Below are 22,488 nucleotides of genomic sequence, written 5' to 3'. Positions count from 1 at the left end.
AAACATGTAATTCTGTAAGACATGACAGAACTTGACAGACATGACAAAAATCGACTGGAAATGAGACTCAAACACATGAACTATATAATTAATAACTAGAAATGCACTCAGACTGCAGACATCCGCCAAGGAAGCTATTTGAACATTTGACTGTTACACCCCATCTTTGCCTTCTTTTTGTGGAGTTACAAACTGGAATGCCAACTCGCCCTGTACCGCAATTCAATTTGTGGTCACTAGGGGCGTTTAGATTTGTTGACACTTTAAAAAAAAACAAATTTAATCCTGGTTCCGCATCACCAAAATTGAATCACTTATTCCTTTGGTCATTTCCAACAGCTACACTAAGTTTCATCCAAATCCGTTCGTAAGTGTTTGAGTTATCCTGCTGACAAACAAACAGACAGACAAACCAACGTGACCAAAAAAAACCTCCTTGGTGGAGGTAATTATAATAATAATGCGCTTGCTGTGGCTGGGCATCTGATTATGAGCTGCCACATTTAAATATTGCCATCGCCACAGACTGAACCATATGCTGAAGTATCGCAGTCTAGACTCTAGAGGGCACTGCAACTCATTGTATCATCCCCTATAAGTATTAAAGAGCATAACAAGAACCACATTTCTGGAATGTTTCTTTCTTGATATCCAAGTACTAAAAGGTAGCCGTGAGCAGGGTGTGGTGGTGAGAGAATTCACATTTTATGTAACCATGAGGGGTGTGGAACACCATATGCTTCCATTATGTGAACCGAGAATGGAAATAGTCCAAAGCTTGGTTCAGGGTATGCTGCTGTCTCTCCAGCAGGGGGAGTGCCACTTGGTTAGCTCACACTGTGTAATGTGTGTCTGCCTTTGCACAGCACCTGCTCTCCTTTCCCTCCAAAGGCCATCCTTTTCAGTGCAAGAGTACAGACTAATTCACTTTCCTCCCTCCCTGGGGACGCGATCCTCTGCCTCCTCTCTAGGGCCTCTGTGTTCTTGCTCCTGCCCAGACTCGCTCCCCGTGGTCTTGTTGGAGCAGGTGACTGGTAATCCATAAAGCAACAGTTTTTCACAAAGACAGCTTTTTAAAAAAAAAAAAAAAAAAAAAGATTTATTGAATGAAGTTGACATTGGGTTGACCTTAAAGCCCAGGTGTATGCAGCATCTAAGACTCGGTTTAGGTATATCATTTGGGATTTTTTTTTCCCTAAACAAAATGTGCAATTGTTTACCTATTGGCACAGGCTTATGCTGTTTATGTGCCTAGTCCTTTTCAAATTTGTTATACTGGTAATAGCTGCAACATGTTTTGATTTACTCATGGAGATGAACATTTTTTTTATTTCCATTCTGTGTAGGATAATTGTTTCTTTCTTTCTTGCCTTAGGTGACAGTTGCTGTGGTTGCAAAATATTTTTTACTGTGGTTAAATAGAATGGCTCATAGCTAAATGCAGGATTTATAAATACAGGATTTAGCAGCGGGGTTACATAATTTTTGTATAGATAGGCTATTTTTGTGTGTCATTCATGTCATGGATCACACCACAGTCCATCAGTCAAACGTCTGTCTACCAACACTCTGAAGCCAAAACCATTTATGAAGTGATCAGGGGCGTACCGTAGTAACAAATTGTGGGCCCTACGGACAATCAGCTGCAATGGACCTCCGCCAGCCATATATCTACACTACAGTACCTAAATCAGACACTGTGTGGGCCCCCTTTACACATGGGGCCCTGGTGACTCAGTCACACTTTACTCCCCTGTACGACACCCCTGGAAGTGGGAGATCGAGAAATATTCTGTTTTGTTCTGCCAGTAAGCAGAAACACTATAGGCCTAACTATGCTGTGCTTTGGGCCCCTGTTCAAAGCTCAATCACATTTTACTCCATGTCCACCTAATTCCACTTGAAGGTATTAAAAACACATTAGCGCTTGGCATGTTAAGAGATTTACTGTGAAGGTGTGAGACACTGAGCGGCTGAACAACAGGAGCTTTAAGCTTGTAATGCAGCGGAGGGCAAACTGCACGTGCTCCCAAACCATCTGGTGCTCTACCCTACAGCAGCACGAAAGGCCAACACAAGAACGTCGAGGGTCACGGAAGACACTTGTATCCACAAAGAAGAAAGTGACTGATAAATTGTAATGATATTGTCTAATGCCTATTACTGCAGGATACATTTTTTAAAAATTCTACAATATTAAGCCAACAGTTCATTTTTGCACCGCTTCCTAACATCATGAGGGCTGCTGAATACACAGACCTGTCCATTAGTCAGGTCAAGTGTAGTTAAATGTCAAAAATCTATGTAACAGGGTTAGCACAGAAGTTTGAAATTGCATTTATGTCCAATGTGCAGTTAAACTAAACACACATACAGTTTAAGACATTGACAAAAATCACATACACACAATAGGCCTACGCAAACGTAGATTAACAAATGCCATTCCTGCTGTTCGATAAAGCAGCACTATCCCACCTATAACCACCTGGAATCTGTACAATAGAAATTACATTTCTGACTTCTATTTGAGATGGCTTGTATGGGTATCAAATTTCACACCAACACCAAAATATAAAGGACAGAGAAAATGTTATGTTTTCAAATATGTTTTTTATTGGCCCGCTATGGACAAATGACTTGAACATCAGTTCCTCTTTGTTGTGTAGAAAAAGAAAGAAAACAATAGCAAAAGTTTTCTTATGGTTTCGGGAAATATTTGAAATATAAATAATTAACAAAAGATGAAGTAAACAGTGATTTTTACAACACTTAAATAGAAAAAATAAGGACATGTCAGTCTTCAACAACAACTGGGAATATTACAACTGTAGCACAACTGAAAGTGTTTACATTTCAAGGTTTTAAAGGTTCAGTCGACGTAAAAATCTTTTTAGTATTTACAGGAAGTGGACAAAACTTCAGTAATAAAATGCAGTCAATATGACTGAAAATAACAATTCTCCATGGAAATAAGCCGTGGAGTCATCAATGAAACATCATCAACCAGTAGAAAACACTTACAGCGGTATAATCTTTAAGGGCATTAAAAAAAAAAAGCATTGTGTGCACAAATGAACAATTACATAGCTACCCCACTCTTGCAGGTCTGTCTGTACTCTACCTTAGACTTTAGATAATGCCATGGGATTACTAATGCCATAAATGGAGGTCTCTTCTTCTCCAAATGATTGTGGTGGTGTTTGGTCCATGAAACCAGGTCTTTAAACAGCCCTGTTTTTCGTTAAAGTTATTCTATGGAAAAGCATAAATATCATACAGTGCTGGGGGCCTCTCAGTGCACCCCTCATACCAGCTCCGTCTCTACATGTGGAAAATTTGAAAAGATGCTTGCAATATGCAAACGTGTCGATACATGTTTAGCTTAGGCACATCCAGTTCTTGGCTATTTGGATGTCTCTCTTTCAGTCCCAGAGACAGTGATCTGCAGGGCTCTAAATTAACTTTTTTCATCACCAGCCAAAATGGCTAATAGATGTTCATCTTACTAGCCAAATACACAGTCCCTAATGGGTCAAAGTGGTTAGTAAGTTGATCTTTTTTTATACCAGCCAAACTCAAATTTCACTAGCATATGGCTGGTTGGCTGGTATTCATTTAAAGCCGTGGTGATCTAATGCTATCTCCATGTCCACTCTGCCAAAATACAAAAATGGCCATCTGAGCCCTTGTGCTGAGTGAAATTGTGAACATTCAACATGAATTGTCCAAGCACCATGTTTTTGCTACAATTGAATATTTGGCAAATTTCACTGTTTTCAGCTATTTTGGGTCACCGTAAAACTTGGATTTTACATTTTTTTTTAAAACTCAGTAGTTCACGACTCGTTTATAAAATGTCCCGCCTCTCTCCTGAAACACAAGACTCTCCCTCTCAAAGAGACTTGTCTCTCCCTCTCTAGGACTTGTTTTCAATCTCCAAGGGGGCGATCATCATCACCGTGGTCTTGAGGGGGTAGTAGCGGCCACGCCAGGTCTTCCAGAACACTCCCTGCTTCCTCTGGTGCCGCTGCTTGGGTGGGGGGGTGGAGAAGTATCTGCCGTTCAAGTTGGAGTGTCCACAGTTGCTGAACCACCATCCACCTGGAGGAAAGCAGCAGTATAGGTCCATACTTAGAATTTGCATGTGAGGATAGATAGCACAATTACATTGTAATTGTAATAATAATGTTTTTTTTTTTTTATGTTTAAAGGGACACTGTGTGAGATTTTTAGTTGTTTATTTCCAGAATTCATGCTACCCATTCACTAATGTTACCTTTTTCATTCATACTTACCATCACCATCAAATTCTAAGTATTCATTATGACTGGAAAAATGGCATTTTTCATATGAAAAGGGGGATCTTCTCCATGGTCCGCCATTTTGAATTTCTAGAAATAGCCATTTTTAGCTGCAAAAACGACTGTACTTGGGCCATAATAGAAAATATTAGTTTATTACTTTGTAAACTTTCATGTAAAGATCAAATTTGGCAATAGGCAGCCCAGTTTCAATTAGCAGCATAGTTGCAGTACCTTTTCTGACCATTTCCTACACAATGTCCCTTTAAAGAATGAAGCAACACACTTTCCCAGGAAGTTAAGTTAGAGTACTCACCAGAAAGGTGCTTGGCGCAGTTGATGTCGCTCTTCTGGTCGTTGTCTTTGTCGCGGGTGGAGAAGGGCAAGCCGGCGGGGTCGGAGGACAGGGCTCCCTCCTGGTTCCTGGAGGTGTTGTCCTGGATGTGCAGGGAGTAGTTGCTCTCCTCCCCGCTCAGCCGGAAGGGGAACTTGATCGTCTCCGTGTCGTCCCTCCAGTCACTGAGCTGGACCTTGAGGATGTAGCTGCCGTCTTTGGACAGCGAGTGGATCTTCTGCAGGCCCAGCCAAAATTCACCTGAGAAAGACAAAAAAAAAAGCGTGTCCAGGGCGGTCAGCGTACAGTGCAAAGGTGGCATATACAAATTTACAGGGCTGTGAGTGATATAAGGCTAATCCTTTAATTGAATTCAGGGAGCGGGCGCTTAAATCCTTCAATTACATTAGCCCAAGGGATTTTACAGTGATTTCTGCCATGTCCACTCTACTAGGATTGTCCTGATCCTCGTCTGTAAAAGTCCAAAGTCTGATCCAGAGCTCGTGTGCAGGCAACTATGTCTTATTTAAACTCTGCTGGTGAAAGCTGTCAAAACATGTATTTCCAGCGGGTATGCGCCAGGCATGGAGCAATCTTCTGGGTCACTTGTTTGACTGTAGGTGGCTAGCTACTGGCAATGTGTGTTTGCTTTCTAAAAAAAACGCCATTCGACATTTACCATTCAAGTTTCCAAATCCACTCTGGTAGGCCTGCCAGAGCTGATCAAAATCCACTGAGCCGTCCTGGCGCCTCTGGATGACTGTCCAGCCCCCATCTGCAGGGCAAAGGAAACAGAGGAAAGGGGATTAGTCAAGAATTACTTTCAAGTCATTGTCATAGATAAGTCCATAAAGAACCAAACACGCCTCTTCTAGAATGACCACGGGAATTACTGCTAGGTGTGGGCTACAGTGTGTATGCAGCGGCCGGTGAGTGTGATGAGGATTCGTTCGTGTGGACACACACACCTGCTGTCATCTCACAGGAGACCTCAAAAGGCTCAGATTGTAGCGGCTTGATTGTGTACACACCAGAGGTGGTCTCTCCTCTCAGAAAAAGTTCATGGCAGTCCGAGGCTGTATCTGTATGACACACACAAACAAACACAACACAAAACCACAAAAATGGTTATTATTGACTACTTTTAAAACAGTCCAGTTTATTATTTCAAGATACCAGCATGTGTGTAAATAATCGTGTTTCTCTTAAACCAATTAAATGGCACTACACCACAAATAATGCCTTTGTTATGGGATGAAGACATGCGGAATACATTTGTACTTGTTTTGCCTTTGGGGCTTTGTTATGGCTCAATGATGCACTGTGTCTACCAGCACAGTTAGTGGAGTAGATAAGGGCTGGCATTTTCATAATCTAATCAGTGTATTTGTCTAAACACACCACTGGCACTTAGATACTTAGATACTTAGGAAAACCTCACTTAGATAAAAGAAGATATGATTACAAAAAAAAGACACAGCACACTGATATCTTCCCCACCCTCCACTGTTTGCGAGCGACTTGGTGAATCACCAAGACCCTGGGCCTTCTTTTTTCCAGACAAAGAAAAGTTCCTTCACCACAGAGTCAATTCTAGCAGTAAACATAACCTTTCCCCCAGTTCCCAAGACTCGTCTCAGCTGGTATTGATTACACACACAGGTCTCAGCAGCACACACACCCTCCTCCTTGTGTCTCCAGTCCCAGCCCCCACACAAAGGCACTCACGCCTGCTTCACGTGCACAGCATGCAGGGCCTGACACTGGGGTGCATGTTCTCTGCATGCTCACAGAATGCTACTGCTGCCATTCGAGCTGCCTTGTAGCCCTCAAGGGTAAATGGTAGTCTCGTGCCAAATGGGAAAGAATATGTTGGCGGCACTCCCCAAATGCCTCTCTCTAAATAACAGAGGGCAACTCTGGGGCTGTGGCTTTTATACAGAGGTTCAGGCACACAGCAAAAATGTTTTCTGAATGGATGTATCTTAGACAACACAAACACTGCACGTTTTAAGCAGTGGTTCACTAACTCAATTGAGTTTTCTGCAATAAATAGCCTGTATTCATTGAAAGAACTTGTGCACATTTCGTCGGAACATGCATCAACTTGCACATGTGCACACAACGGGTCTGGGTTTTATACAGGGGTTGGTTTATCTGGGCCGATGGACAAATACAAATTGTTTAGAATAGGGGAGCTGGTTCATTGCCTGGGGGGTTTGTCCTCCTCAACTTTGGCACACTTAACAGACACTGAGGGGAGGAGAGTTGGGGGATGTATGGATGGAGAGACAGGGGTGGGTGGAGGGCCGTCTGCCTCTGACAGATCTAGGGTAAAGGTTGTGAATTCTTAAAGGAAGTGACAGTGCTTTTCTTTGTGGGGGTGATTACGGCTGTCTTTTAAACAGCAAAAAAAAAGTCTGTACAAAGTTCGCATACCTGAAATAGGGTATTTTCCCCTCAACATGAGGTTAACTGGCTTTGAGCCAAATAGAGGGGGGGGGGAACCTAATCTGTAGAACATAGCATTCTAGATTCCCGAGGGTCCCTTCCCCCCACCCTCATTTCTGTCAGATTTAAAACAAATCCGCCTGTTCTTGGGGAGTGTTTGTGACCCTGGCTTAACACTATTCAAGACGAATGAACTGCCACCTAGTTGGAAAGGGTCCAGCTAGACTGTTTCTCTTACAACATTCTTTGTATCCAATGATGTCAAAACTTGCTTGGAGGGGTGTAAACCGTTCTGCTGGATGACGGTTCAGTTTTTTTCTTCAGGCCTAATACTCAGTTCAGACAGGGGTTACCTTTCACCTACTTCTGACCAAGTGGTCGAGGCAATGGTAATTTCTTTTAATTGCACAGCCTAAAGTAGAAATTTTATGAGCATGTGCTGGGTTGCTTATGTAGTTTAGTTATTTACAATTTAAAGGCTACACTTGAATTAATACTACATTTTTAACATTAGGCCTACACATTAGCCTACATATAGGCCTACTGATTAATTCAAATAACCTACTCAAAAGTAGGCCTTGTGGCAGCCTGTGGCAACAAGACAGTTCGCACGCCTAGCCTACTTTAAGATATTAATACCGCTCACAAGATGACCCCTACGCCTCAACCTAACAAGACAGTAGGCCCTATTCTAATCGGTAGATTAAAGTAAAATCCCACGGCTTACCTAGTGGAGAATCGCGTTGTTCGATGCTGCCATTTTGGGAAATGGCATCGTCTTTTCGCTTCAGAAACGACTGCAAATTGATCTGTATCTGTGAATGAGGAGGAAACTTTAAGTGGCCTGACACCCACAGTAAACTGTGCGTAAAACGTCAATTACTACTGTAATACATTGATGCTGAATTCGGGCATTGGCCTACCTGATTCTGAAGGGTTCGGATGCGGATGTTCTGCTTGTCCAGTTTTTCCTGCTGTTGCTTTATTCTGTCAACGAGTTCGTCTATCCGGCGATTCTGTGCCTCCATCATACCCTGGAACAAATGGAGAGCCACGTATGTCATTACGTCTTACATAAATGTTCCAAATGGTTCTTCTGTAACATGATATTAAATGACTCTTTGCGCCAGACTCTTTTTTCCAGACACTTTTTTTTCAACGGAAGAATGAATAGGTTACCTCAGGGCCTTGTTACATAACTGGGGTCATATAGAACCAGTGTACCATAAACACAGAAGTAGGACACTTTACAATGCATACAAAACATGAGGCTAAATAGCGCCAAAATGGATGAACATGTGGCGCACTCCGTTATGGTTAAACGTTAGTGCTCAGTGGGGAGACAGCTTGCAGCCTTGCACATGTTTCACATTTGTTCCGTTCTTTGTCTGGCAGTAAAGTGATGGCAGTCTCTTGCACATATAGCACGCCGCCTCCAGCACAATTCGTGTTGCAACACACCCACTGAGGCGCTTTTAATGCACTGCTGTTCTTCTCTCTAAGGTCAGTGTAACCCTATACCATTACTGATGATAGACTTGTGGATGCTTTACGTTTGCCCATTCTTAAGCTAAATTTAAACAAAGCATTTGAAATCTGGCAAACAGTTCAATACATCATTTGCTCGTGTAGACTACCAGTATTTAGAATGAAAACATTTAAATGAGAATTTTAAAATGAGAAATAATTTCATTCAATTTCATTTCCATGCTCATTTTACTCTTGTCCTTGTACCCTTGGGTGATGGCCTCTGATGCAATGGTATATGTGCATGCGTATCTGTCAGTTTTTGTGAACATTGTAAACATCAACTATTCTTTAAACAGTTCCACCACAAACACGTAGCAACAGCAATGGGGAAAACACAAGTGTGAAGTGTCTGTTGACCAAGTGTGTCTTGACCTACCTGGATAGTTCTGGCATCAGTGAGGTTTCCAGTGGTACCTTGCAAGCTCTCTCCCTGTCCCTGCAGCGCGCCGTTCACTTTCTCCTCCAGCTTGTCCATCCTCTCACGCACCCTCTCCTTCTCCATCAGCATCTCCTCGGCCCTCTCCCTCAGCTCGGAGGAGATGTTGAGCACCTGGCTCTCCCTCGCCTCCAGACCCTCCGTCCTGGCCTTCAGCACGTTGTTGTCCTCCTGCAGCCTCTGGGTCAGCTTGCCCAGGTCGACCACGGTGCCGTTGAAGGACTTCAGCTTGGCTGTGATGTCCCGCACCTGGAGCTTGGTTTTATCCACATGCTCCTTCAGGCCTTGGCCCAGCTGCAGCAAGCCATGGGCCAGCACGTTCACATCGTCCCAGGCGGCGTACTGGACCCTCTTCTCCTTCCCAGTAGCCCCCTTCCTCTCAAGCGGGAAGCCTGACCCGGTGGTGGCAAGGAGTGCAGTGCACAACATCAGGTTGGTGACAGTGACCTTCATCTTGAGTTCCTCGCGTCGGGGTGGGTTGTCTTTGGTGTGTAGTAGAAGTTAGCACACAGAGCCAGCTCCGGCTGTCAATGGGCACGCATGTGTTATATATAGGCTGGGAGCCGCAGCAGCCGGCTCTCATTGGTCCCCACCCCAAAGGGGGAGTGGCCGGCGCTCAGGTTTCTCCCCCTCCACCTCCTTGTCTTCACTCTCTTCGAGCACCACTGAGCAGGGACAATGATGTAACAATAAGACAAGATTTTAATCTTGATTACTCCAGTTGATGGTGGTAGTGTTGATAGTACAATACAGTTTAGTACTGACAAGACAGGATGTGTAGTGTGTAATATTGGACTTTTCATAGATAGTAATACATGGCTGTAACACATTAGCAATAAAGTCATTAACAACTTTTGAATCTCTTACATTTCAATAAATGTGGAAGGCGATACATTTTCATTATGATGTGGCCTCCTTGCAGGCCTGTCATGGAGGACCAAACAAGTTGGTTGTAGTATGATTCTGCAATTTAAGTTTCCCAAGTTAACTCGTTTAGGTCCATCCATATACATTGTGGAATGTGCCTGTCTCTGATCAGCAAAGACAGTAAAAACACATTGCCATGGGGAGATAGTCGGGGGAGGGGAGGTTTGTGAAGTCACTGTACAAAGAGAGGAGCCTTTCGTGAGTGACGGGGAGAACGTGACCTGGCTGAATGAATTGGCCTGAGGTGCTCTGTTCTGTTCGACTGCTGCGGAGTGAGTGAGGAGCACTGTGAGAATTAGGGGAAAGTTCATGCACAGAGAGGGCTGTGTTCTCCCCCTGCAGCACGTCCAGAGGAGCACCCTTGCCAGACTATTGAGGAGCAGACTGTGTGTGGTGGGTACAGATAGCCCCCCCCCACACACCCCCACACATCCCCCGAAAAAAGAAACCCCTCTGAGTTCAGTTGGCAGGTGAACTTTTTTAACTTATTGTTGTAATAGTTAACCTCTTTTCGCAGAGACGACTATAAACGTATATAGTTATAAATGTATAGTCCTCAAGATTGTAATGATCAAGTCTTCATTTGTTACTTAAGGCTCTTTGTAATGTCATAGCATTGTTATTATGATGTCTTGGAGTCTTTCAAAGTGTCAACGACCCCTCCGGCAAGCCCATCCGCAATAAAGAGAGTAGCTAACTATAGAGATCAATTGAAGAGCTCTTTTCCAAAATCAGATATATCGACGTTATACAATGTTGGGAAATTGACTTTTTTCTATTGGGCTTTCCATTGAATTGCATTGCAAAATGCATTTTATAGAGGTTTAAAAAGTATGTTCTGAAAATGTTTGAATGGCAAGAATTCACACATCGATTATAAGACTTCTTAACAGTCAATTCCAATATTAAAATGCAAAAAGTAAAAAATGGTGGATATATCGTTTTGGAAAAGAGCTCTTCAATTACAAATACATCAAAAGTGTTTTAAACCCCTTCCCTCTGATGCTAGAAGGGATTGTTCTTTGATATCCAAAATGGAACATCTTCTTAAAACTGTGTATCCGTTGATGACATAATGAATGATGTGAATGTACAACAGAAAATATCTGTAGATAAACTGATGTTTATAATGGTCAAGTAATAATTCTTCAAAAGTGTATTCTGTGAAAACATTGGTTTTCTTGTGCTTTGCCCCTCTCCCACATCACCATTAAACTGAAAGCTGTTTCCATTTCATTGTGTGGTTTCCCCAACAACAACAACAAAAAATAAAATAAAACAGAAAATGGAAACCTCCTTTAAATAGATGGGTTTGTAGTAGTGAAGTGGAAATCAGGGACTCTGGGAGTTCAGAGGCGAGGACAGGACAGTGTGTGCTGCTGTGGGGGTGGAAGTGGTCCCACAGCATCCCGCCCTAGCTGCCGCATCTGTGATGATGGGCTTCATCTCTCCACAGGGATTGCTGCACTCAGGGCCGCTGACAGCTTTCTCTGGGCCCAGGACGAAGTCGTCTGAAAGGGCCCCCTACCCAATACATGCAATGCAATGGGGACCCAATTCTGGGCCCCCTATCTCCCTGGGACCGGGACAACATACCCCTTTGTGTCCCCCCCTGTCGGCAGGCCTGATTGCACTTATCCTGCATGTCTGCTCTGGGTGCCACACATGTGAAAACACTTTAAAAGCCTTCCCTCAGTGAGATGTTCCCTTCAAGAAAGAAAGAAAAAAAACCTTCTTTGCGGCGATGTTTGGAGCGAAGAAGCCTTGTCTAAACATGTGCTTACCAATTACCAGCGGGATGCCGATTGAAACCTACACATGAACGACTTCATCCAAATTGCTGCGGAGTTATGATGTTTCTCAGTACTAGTGTTTTTTCAGTGAAGTGAGCCAAGAAACATGCTTACTTGTTATTACCTATTCAGCTTTGATATTTGAAACTGATTTAAAGATTAGAATTGTCATAATCGGGCCCTAAGTTAACTTTTTTCATGAAAAAGGTAACATTAGTGAATGGGCAGCATACATTGTGGAAATAAACAACTAAAAATCTCACACAGTGTTAAGTGAATTCCTTGTCCTCCAGACTCCGTATCATTTATACTGCCTGATTAGTCACTCACAAGAAATGTAAAATGACCGGTTTGTTACCAAAGCAACAGCTGTATGTCCTAGACATGGAAGTTTTCTGAGCGGTGACCTTTTGCCTAAATTCCCAATGCATAACATCTGTATCACTCAGTGCAGTACAGACCTCACTGCATGGGGCTCAACAATGGCTGAAACGTCATAAGTATAATTTCATGCATGTAGTCCCCCCTTTTACCTCACATGTACACTATTCTCAATGGGCCTGTAATCCTTTTAATGCCTGATTACTTCACCTTACACAAAGAAGTTCAATCTAAAGGGCTCAGCGTGGAATGTTTGAAGTGTACTTGACTGGATGAGGCTTTCTTCCACCCTTGATATCACATGTCGTAATGTTTTTCTTTCGCCTGCTGAAATGTTTGTGTCTTTTCTTTCCCAACAGCTGACGGTAATGAGGAGGTCTTGGTGTGCCAGCTGATGCCCCAGTGCCCAAGTTGTTTGGGTTTGTGTTGCATGAAAGAGGAATGATTTGTCTCTGGACAATAAGATCCCTCAGGCATGAATGGAACTGTTCTGTCTGGCTGGTTTGTACAGCTTAAATGGACCCATGGCAGTCTTGTGATGAAACAACCTGTTCTGTGGCAGGTCATTCGGGGTTGCCTCTGGAACGTGTTCCCAAGACTTCATAGGTAGGTTATTGCACCTGTTTATACACATCTAAGATGTTTATGCGGTGAACACTACGTTTATAACCATATTTACTGTAATTATTTTATTACAGTGATGTTTAAATGTATTTGGTGTATTACTCTTAATGGAACGCTTTAATGGGAAAACATTGCCCTTTTTTCAGTGTATGTGGGGCCCTAAGGTGTAAAACCCACTGTGTAGTTTAAAAGATAAGATAACGCTTAAAATTGGCACCCACATAAAAAAAAAATCACATTCATTCATTCAATCTGATTTGTGAATAACAAAAAATGTGTTTCTACCTGGAAAAGTGTTTAACTTTCCAAACCCGGTGTGGTTGGAGAACGTTAATTTACTGGCGGGGAATGCATGCCTGTGGAGAAGCAAGAGGCAAGAGAGGCACTCTCCTCTGCCACCTAGTGGTCAGATGCAGCAGGGCGCGCATCGCAGTGCAATGTAAGGCACCTCCCTATGGAGTCATCACCACCATACATACATCCTCCAGTGCGTGCTGCTCCAAGGTCTACATTCCACCACGACTGGATCTAAATAGTTCAGTTCTCTCCTTGGGGTTGCAAGGGTAGGGGGCAGGATTTCCTGTCAAGGACCAACTCCAGTGGTGGAAACGGCCTGAATTCCTCTATGAAGTGGGATAGCTCCTGAGAGAGCTTTCAAGAGGAACAACAGAATGTTTAATGATACTTGTCCTGTTTCCTTTCTTATTGTTGAGGTGGAAGTACTCACTTACTTTCTCCTCACCCCATGTTCGTCTTTTTTTCCTTTCACCTACGTCAGCAAAACATAAATAACCAAGAACATGCAAACATGTAGCAGGCACATGGTCTCACAATATTAATGACATACCCTGCAGGGAGGATTTTCTCCCCAAATTAATGTAGATTCCTCTTGGAGCCATATTACCATGACGTCATTTGGTAGTCTATAAATTCTAAATGTGGCAAAGGAAAGGTTTACCACTTAGGCTACCTACTGTAGCTACACCATGCCCGTATCAACCCTTCCTTCCTGCACACCCATCCTGATTGCAGGTAGCCATGGCCATCGTCTGATGGATAAAGCATAGACACTTAAAGTCTAAGGATGCAGGAGACACAGATGCATTATTCGGACTCACTTTAGGAATGTAGAGGAACAGCTGCTATCTCGCTTAGGCTACTTTCAACAGTTGAGTCCATCAGATGTAGATGCAGATTTGTTTTTGTTTGTGCTGCGAAGGTAGATCAAATATCTTCTTCTGTGATACTGTGAAAAAAGTTGTCACTTCAGGGGAGCTCAAAATGTGTTTGAGGAACATATAAACAACAACAACAACAAAAAGTTCTGTGAAGAGCCCTGGGGCTACCCCTAAAGATTCTCACGCAACTTCTAGAAAACCTGTGGGTTACTCCAAGAACTCATTTTTCACCCATAGCTTCTTCTGAAATCTTTAAGGGTCACCCCACAATGGCATCTAAAGGTGCTTCAATTAACTTATTTTTTCTGTGTGCCAGACGCATTGAAGTAGTACTTAAGCCTAAGTAATACTTAAAGGTGCACTGTGCAGGAAATGGTCAAAAAATGTACTGCAACTATGCTGCTCATTGAAACGGGGTTGCCTATTGCCAAATTTGATTCTTTCATGAAAGTTTACTAAGTAATAAACTCATAATTCCTAGTATGGCCCAAGTACAGTCATTTCAGGAAATTCTAAATGGTGGACCATTGAGAAGATCCCCCTTTTCATGTATGAAAAGTGGAATTTTCCCAGTCATAATGAATACTTAGAATTTGATGGTGGTGGTAAGTATTCATGAAAAAGGTAACTTTAGTGAATGGGTAGCATGAATTCTGGAAATAAACGACTAAAAATCTTACACAATGCACCTTTAACCCCTTAGTGCAGCACTATGGCTCTCTGTAATGTCATAGCAATGTTGTTATGACGTACGTTTTGTATTTAAGCATTTTCAGCAAGTGAATAGGGTCGCTGGTGACCCCTGCTGCAGTAAGAAGCTACGCACGATGTGGCCGCTAGGCAACATATGACAGTTAATAACAATAATTTTACAGGCCTACATACAATCTTTTGTCTCACACATTCAAATAGTGTCAAATGTTTGTGCAAAGTGCATGTGAAAGTTAAAATAGTGTATGTATAAAATGTTAGAGATGACGTAAGACCCATTTCAGATATATTGCCTTGGTGGACCACATACTTAAGTTCTATTCAGGCACAAGTGCTGCTTAAGATTTTTTGGGAAAGGCAACCCAGAGTGTTAAGCTATACTATCTAAGTCTATACTACATGTTATAAAGTCCCATTCCTTGACAACATGACAATCGAAAGACAAAATGGTAAATGCAAAATGTAGCAGAGAGTGCCACCCTACTGAATACTATTGTATACAATGAAATTTGTATTTTGATCAGATGTATTATCTAAAACACTACTGTATATTCTTTTAAAGCTTTTCAGTAATCAAGCAATGTTGAAAAATAATATAGCACATGTCAACAACATCCCTGCAAAACACTAAACAGTGTAATTCCCTCATGAATGGCCTTCAACCCATGGGACACAATCTATAAAAGGCCCATAAAATATGTCCATCTGTTTGGCTCGTTTGCAGCAAGTCCCTGTGTTTAAACCATTACATATGTCGGGACATTCACATCAAGCACACAACACCCGTCCCATGCATGTCCATTTGAAGAGCTCCTTTCCAAAACGCTATATCCATCATTTTTAACTTTTTGCATTTTAATATTGGAATTGACTGATAAGTACTCCTATCATCTATGTGTGAATTCTTGCCATTCAAATGTTTTGAGAACATGCTTTTTAAACCTCTATAAAATGCATTTTGTAATGCAATTCAATGGAATGCCCAATACAAAAATGTCAATTTCCCAACATTCTTGGATATATCTCATTTTGGAAAAGAGCTCTTCATTTTGAACTTGATGCTTCGCTCGTACTTGAGAAACCAATCCTGCAAGGCATTGCCAAATGAAGGCAGCAGGGGTGGAAACTTGCACCACAAGCCAAAAGCTGGCAAAAAATATGAGTGAGTGGGTAGTGAATTTTGTTTCGTTTCGTTCGCGATTGGTAGATTTAAACATTATTTTATTTGTCAGTGGCTGATAGAAGTTCACGTTTGCAAAGCTAATTTCCATCCATGTCCTATCCATAGAATCCTATCCTATCCTATCCATAGAATCTCTCTCTCTCTCTCTCTCTCTCTCTCTCTCTCTCTCTCTCTCTCTCTCTCTCTCTCTCTCTCTCTCTCTCTCTCTCTCTCTCTATGTGACAGCATTCCTCTTCTCCAACGTGTTTTTGCAGATCCACACACTCACATTTGCCATAAAACAACTTCGACTGGAGGACTGTATCTCCTCCCTGCATACGTTTGGGAGTATGCTGTCCACACACACATGAGGAGCCAAGAGATCCACATGTCACACGCACGCACGCACACACACACACACACACACACACATGCACTCTCTCACACACACACACACACACACACACACACACACACACACACACACACACACACACACACACACACACACACACACACACACACACACACACACACACACACACACACACACACACACACACACACACACACACACAGTTTGGCCGTTTGGGTACTGTGTGGCTGAAGTCTCCCAAGATATATTGGGATTTTATTCCCAGCCAGCATGAAGAAGCCTTTGTTTGTTATGATAGCTTCAAGATGCTTCCCATGTGTGGTGAGCAGGGCTGCACAATCTTAGGAAAAGTGTGCAGTACGTGATAACGATGCTGAATGTATTGATTATTATTCTATGACTTTGCGATATGTATATATATATATATTTCAACAACACTCAATGCCTTTGTGTTTGTGTTAGACCAGAAGCACTCAGTGTGCAGCCCCGGCCTATGCTATGTGCTTGGGCATCCGGGCAGCAGGGTTCCCTTTCTCTGGCCAACTACTCTTTATTGATATGCAGTGCATGAAAGCATAGCTTAAGGAAATATCCTGTTGATTGAAATCAAGCTGCGCTGGGTGGTATGCAATGTGCATATTAATTTCGCAATATTTTAGATGTACTGTTAGTTCCCATAACATAAGTATGAAAGCAATCTCCTGCAGTGTGCGCAAGGTGTGATCTTGGCTTGCTCCACCAAACAGATTGTCCATGAATCTCGAAAGAGTTGAGGAGGCTTCTTGTGAACCCTGGTCTTTAGTTCTTCCCACAAAATGCTCGGTTGGACTAATGTCAGTTTACTGACTCGGACGATCTGACAGCTGTTGTCCTTTTTGTGAAACCAATAGGCAGTGCGTGAATTCATTTTCTCTGGTTCATATTTCTTAGTTATATAAAGTCTGCCAGTGCCACGAGATGTTGCTACCTTGGAATCACATATTGGTGTAGGAGTAGGGTTTTTTTTGGGCGATGAGCAGCCCTATCATTCTTTCTTTGATCACGGTGTGTGGTATCGTATTAAAACAGTTACAATTTTACTGTTCCCTGACCAAGTTACCCTCTCCTAGCATGGTACGGACTTGTCTTTGTTTTGTGCAGCAAACTTTAAACAAGCTTCAACATGCCTTCTGCCTCTCCTTTAGCTCTGCAGTCTTGTCAGGTGAGCATGCATGGGCCATGTTGGTGAGGAGAGTGTTGCTACTTCTTTGAGCAAGAGATGTGAACGTTGTATCCAGGTCTGTCTGAAGTATGCAAGGACAGTGTTTTAGACACTTTGGCTGTTGAAAGGAAGTTGATTACAGTAGAGTGCATGATAAAACAAGTGTGCTGCACACAGACACACACGCACGCATGCACGCACGCACACATGCACGCACACACACGCACACAAGCACACACACAGTAACAGTTACTGAACACACGAAAATAAAGACATGTGCACACAAACGCGCACGCGTACACACACACACACACACACACACACACACACACACACACACACACACACACACACACACACACACACACACACACACACACACACAGAGAGGACCTTTGTGGTACTTTTCAGTGCGTTTTGATGTTATATTATATTTGTGCTATGTGCGCATGTTTTGGATCTTCATATAGCCTACACTGCTAATGTAGAGGCCTGTTAGGGCCAAAACATACTAAGGCGGAACGGAACGGTAGCATGACGGACGCGGTCTTTCAGCCGGCTAGTTTTTCTCTGCCTTTCACACTGACAGCGTCGGCGTGCGCGGCCAGTCCTATTCAAAACCCTCCCCACAGCTAAAGCTAGCATGCTACTTTGCCATTCATTTGAATGGGACACCGCCGGTTGCCGGCGTGAAAAATACGCTCGAGTTCTATTTTCCAAATGCAGCGCGGCGCGGAGCCGGCTCCCGCGCCGCTGACGCCCGACTACCGCCGGTTGGTGTGTAAGGACAGATAGGTTTCAATGTATTTTCACCGACGCCGGTAAAAAACGCGGCCGTTCCGCGGCGCTTTACCGCCTTGGTGTGTAAGACCCCTTAGGGCTAAAACATACCAAGGCGGAACGGAACGGTCGCAGGACGGACGCAGTCTTTCTGCTTAGTTTTGGCCGGCGTGCTTTTCTCTGCCTTGCACACTGACAGCGTTGGCGTGCGCGGCCAGTCCTGTTCAAAACCCTCCCCACAGCTAAAGCTAGCGTGCTACTTTGCCATTCATTTGAATGAGACACCGCCGGTCGCCGGCGTGAAAAATACGCTCGAGTTCTATTTTCTAAATCCAGCGCGGCGCGGAGCCGGCTCCCGCGCCGCTGACGCCCGACTACCGCCGGTTGGTGTGTAAGGACAGATAGGTTTCAATGTATGTAATGTAAAAACCGCGGCCGTTCCGCGCCGCGTTACCGCCTTGGTGTGTCAGACCCCTTATGCTGTTGTGCAGCTGTTGCTGTTAGTCTTAGAATCTGGAAAGCCGCCACAGCCAATAATGGACCTCTGACACAGAATTTGCTAGATAAACACATGTGGTGATAGGTCCTGGAAAAGCTATTCCCATGATGTTTACATGACATGAAAACAACAACATGAAATGTTTTACATACTTTCAGGTGCAGTTGCAGTACAGCAAGAAAACCACACAACAGACTACGAAGTCAGTCACAAAAGAAGTCAACCATTCCAAGCAGAGAGGACTGTTACTGTTAGGGGTAGACTGAAAACATCTATATGACCTACATTTCTTAAAAAAAAAAAAAAAAAAGCGTTATGTTTTTCTCATGATGCTGACCTAGTCCTGTCCTCAGGTGTCCAAACAGCGCATAGCACTAGTATCAACGCACAGACGTGCTGTTTGCACGAGAGAGGCCATCTATCACTGGCAGCAATGGCATCTCTGCTATTTCAAGTACTCCTCCAGACTCACATGCAGAGGCCTCATTTTTGAGTCCACCTTTTCCTTTCTCCATGTTAGTACACCTGCTCCTAACCGACGTAATAGCTTACCAGGGGTGAGTTTCTCAAAAGGGAAGTTGTTAGCCTGTTAGCAACTTCGGTAGTTGCCAATGGGAAAATGCATTGAAAGCAACGAAGTAGCTAATGTAGTAAGCAACTTTGGTTTCGAGAAATTTACCCCAGTTTAGTAGCTTACCATTACTGGGACATCAGATTCAGATGCATGCATCAAGCACATGTTCTTATACGACAGCTACTCCTGACGTCTTTTTTAAAGATATTTCTGGGCTTTTTATGCCTTTTTTGTGACAGAACAGTTATAGAGAGACAGGAAACATGTGGGTAGAGAGAGATGGAGAAGGATCGGCAAATGACCCGGGCAGTAATTGAACCTGGGTTGCTGCCATAGTGACCCTGTGCCGTTAGGTACAGTAGGGCCACGGTAGAGCCCATACTCCTGACTTCTACGCCCATGTGAAACCATTTAGTTAATTGCCTTATTATGTATGTCCACTTAATGCATTGCTTTGCTGTTATATATATATATACACACACACATACACACACACATATATATATATATATATATATATATATATATATATATATATATATATATACGCACACACACACACACACACACACACACACACACACACACACACACACACACACACACACACACACACACACACACTCACCGGCCACTTCATTAGAAACACCTCTCTAATGCTGGATTGAACCCCCTTTTGCCTTCGGAACTGCCTGAACTGCCTGCAACAATACTCGGGTAGGCTGTGGCATTCCAACAAAGATAAATTGGTACTAATTGGCCCAAATTGTACTAACAAAATATCCTTATGCCATTATACCCCCAGCCTGAAACGTTGATGTAAGGCAGGGTTGACCCATGTTTTCATGTTGTTGACGCCAAATTCTGACCATTCCACCTGAGTGTTGCAGTAAATATCAAGACTCATCAGACCAGGCAATGTTTTTCCAATCTTCTAGTGTTGTTTACGGTGAGCCTGTCCAAATTGTTGGACTCATTTTACTGTTCTTAGCTGACAGGAGTGGCAACAAATGTGGTTTTCTGCTGCTACAGTCCATTTGCCTCAAGATTTGATGTGCTGTGTAATCAGGGATTCTCTTATGCATACCTTGGTTGTAATGAGTGGTTATTTGACTTAAATGTTGCCTTTGTATCAGCTCAAACCAGTATGTCCATTTTCCTCTGACCGCTGCCATCAACAAGGCATGTTTGCCCACAGAATCACTGCTCACTGGATTTTTTTTTCTTTTTCGTATCATTCTTTGTAAACCCTAGAGATGGTTGTGTGTGAAAATCCCAGAAGATTAGTATTTTCTGAAATACTCATATCAAGCCCTTTCGGCTTGACAACCATGCCATGTTCAAAGTCATTTGAATAACCTTTCTTCCCCATTATGATGCTCAGTTTGAACTGCATTAGATCATCTCGACCATGTCTACATGCACACATGTATTGAGTTGCCACCATGTGATTGGCTGATCAGAAATTTGCCTAAATGTGCAGTTGTAACAGGTGTTCCTAATGTAGTGGCCGGTGAGTGTATATATGTGTGTGTGTGTGTGTGTTTGTGTATATATGTATATATGTGTGCAGAAGTATTAGGCAAACAAGTTTTTTGACCATATCGTCCATTTTATGCATATTGTCTGCCACCACCTTTGATGGACATGAACACTTATTGGAGTTAAGCATTCCAGGTCATGCAGATAGCTGTTGGAAAATATGCATCAAAAAGAGAATAAGGTAAAAAAAACACGATTGCCTAATAATTCTGCACACAGTGTATATACAGTATATATATATATATATATGTATGAGCAAGACTTTGGCCATGAGATGAGCGAACATAGCCGCTTGGACACGGGGCGTTCGCCACTGGCCGCTCCTGCTGCGGGGCGGGGGTGACTTGGTGAAAGTCCGATAGTAACCCTCATCACTGGGCTGTGCTGTGTTACGCTGCGCTGTTTTGAGATTTTTGTGTGTGAGTGTGTGTGTGTGTGTGTGTGTGTGTGTGTGTGTGTGTGTGTGTGTGTGTGTGTGTGTGTGTGTGTGTGTGTGTGTGTGTGTGTGTGTGTGTGTGTGTGTGTGTGTTTGCTAAAGCGCGCGGGCGTGTGCATGTGCGTGTGAGTCCGTCCGTCCGTCCGTGCGTCCATGCGTGCGTGCATGTGTGTTTATGCGTGTGAATATGTACGGCTCCCTGAGGGTTCAGTAACATCTTTGCCCGGGGGTTGCGCATGGGCCAGAGGCCGTAAATCAGCCGCCGGCTGACCCCCCTCCGTCCCCGCTGTCCCCCAGGACCGCTGACAGGTTTGACTGGGCCCAGGACAAAATCGTCTGAAAGGGCCCCCCTCTCAATACATAGGCCTACAATGCAGGGCTATAAATTACCACTTTTCATCACAAGCCAATTTGGCTAGTAGATCTTTAAATCTTACCAGCCACACATACACTCACTATCAGTCAAAGTGGCTAGTAAGCTTTCTTGTCTACAAGCCAAACTGAATTTTCACCAGCATTTGGCTGGTTGCGGGTGTTAATTTAGAGCCCTGCTACAACGTAATGAGGAGCCAATTCTGGGCCCCCCTCTCTCCCTGGGCCCGGAACAACAGACCCGTTTGTCCCCCCTTGTCGGCTTCCCTGCCGTCCCCGTCCCCGTCTCTCGCACAGCAACTCCCACTGAAATGTATCCCCCGCCGAGGAAGAGGAAGCGCAAGAGAAGCCAAGATCCTGAGGGGGGTTCAAAGGCCCTTTTGTATACGTTGCACACGATTGCCCCAGTGGCACAGTGCTCTAATTGAGCGGATGCGTGGACGGCAGGGGCCAGCTGGCAGGCCACCTTACATAATATGGAGGACAAGGGTCAGTTTGGAGGACATAAGATCTGTTTTTTAAAACAAAAAGTGGGCCCAGTCAGAGAAAAGAAAAAAGAAACAAAACAAAACAAAACACACGCTGATAGTGTATACAATTTTGTACTGTGTGCATCAGTGTGATTCCTGCGACGAGTGGGGCGTTATTATATAAGATGCTTTATAAAAGAGCGTATGAAACATTTGCCCTCATACTTGATTTTAGGTTAGCACACACCTTGGGTGCATTTCTGTGTAGTTGTTAGCTGTTACCATCTTTGGTAGTTGCCAATGGGAAATTGCATTGCAACCAACAAAGTAGCTAACATAGCTAGCAACTACGCTTTCCAGAAATGAACCCCTGTCTTGGCAGAGGGGGGTTTTGTCCCATTGTAGCAATG

General features: G+C 43.4%; 1 protein-coding gene across 1 annotated transcript; it reads right to left on the bottom strand.

Annotated features, from left to right (window-relative positions):
- Positions 1 to 2,593: 2,593 nt before the first annotated feature.
- Positions 2,594 to 9,562, bottom strand: angptl4 (angiopoietin-like 4). Its single transcript, XM_063219134.1, has 7 exons — positions 8,993 to 9,562; positions 8,010 to 8,120; positions 7,814 to 7,901; positions 5,604 to 5,717; positions 5,315 to 5,410; positions 4,618 to 4,896; positions 2,594 to 4,101 (listed from the first exon to the last, which is right to left on the bottom strand). Exons 1-7 carry the CDS (start codon positions 9,503 to 9,505, stop codon positions 3,917 to 3,919), a joined length of 1,386 nt encoding a protein of 461 aa, XP_063075204.1. The 5' UTR covers positions 9,506 to 9,562; the 3' UTR covers positions 2,594 to 3,916.
- Positions 9,563 to 22,488: the final 12,926 nt, after the last annotated feature.

Source organism: Engraulis encrasicolus, chromosome 16, assembly GCF_034702125.1.
Source record: "Engraulis encrasicolus isolate BLACKSEA-1 chromosome 16, IST_EnEncr_1.0, whole genome shotgun sequence".
Taxonomy (NCBI): Eukaryota; Metazoa; Chordata; class Actinopteri; order Clupeiformes; family Engraulidae; genus Engraulis; species Engraulis encrasicolus.
Note: the sequence above shows the minus strand (reverse complement) of the source record. Positions and strands in the feature narration are given on the sequence as shown.

Bases quoted from the DNA above. Each gene is read 5' to 3' on its own strand.
- angptl4 (XM_063219134.1), bottom strand. From the start codon at position 9,505: ATGAAGGTCACTGTCACCAACCTGATGTTGTGCACTGCACTCCTTGCC. The intron at 5,718-7,813 runs GTAAGCCGTGGG...TGTGTCATACAG, and splicing joins ACAACGCGATTCTCCACTAG to ATACAGCCTCGGACTGCCAT. The intron at 5,411-5,603 runs GTGTGTGTGTCC...TTTGCCCTGCAG, and splicing joins CTCCTGTGAGATGACAGCAG to ATGGGGGCTGGACAGTCATC.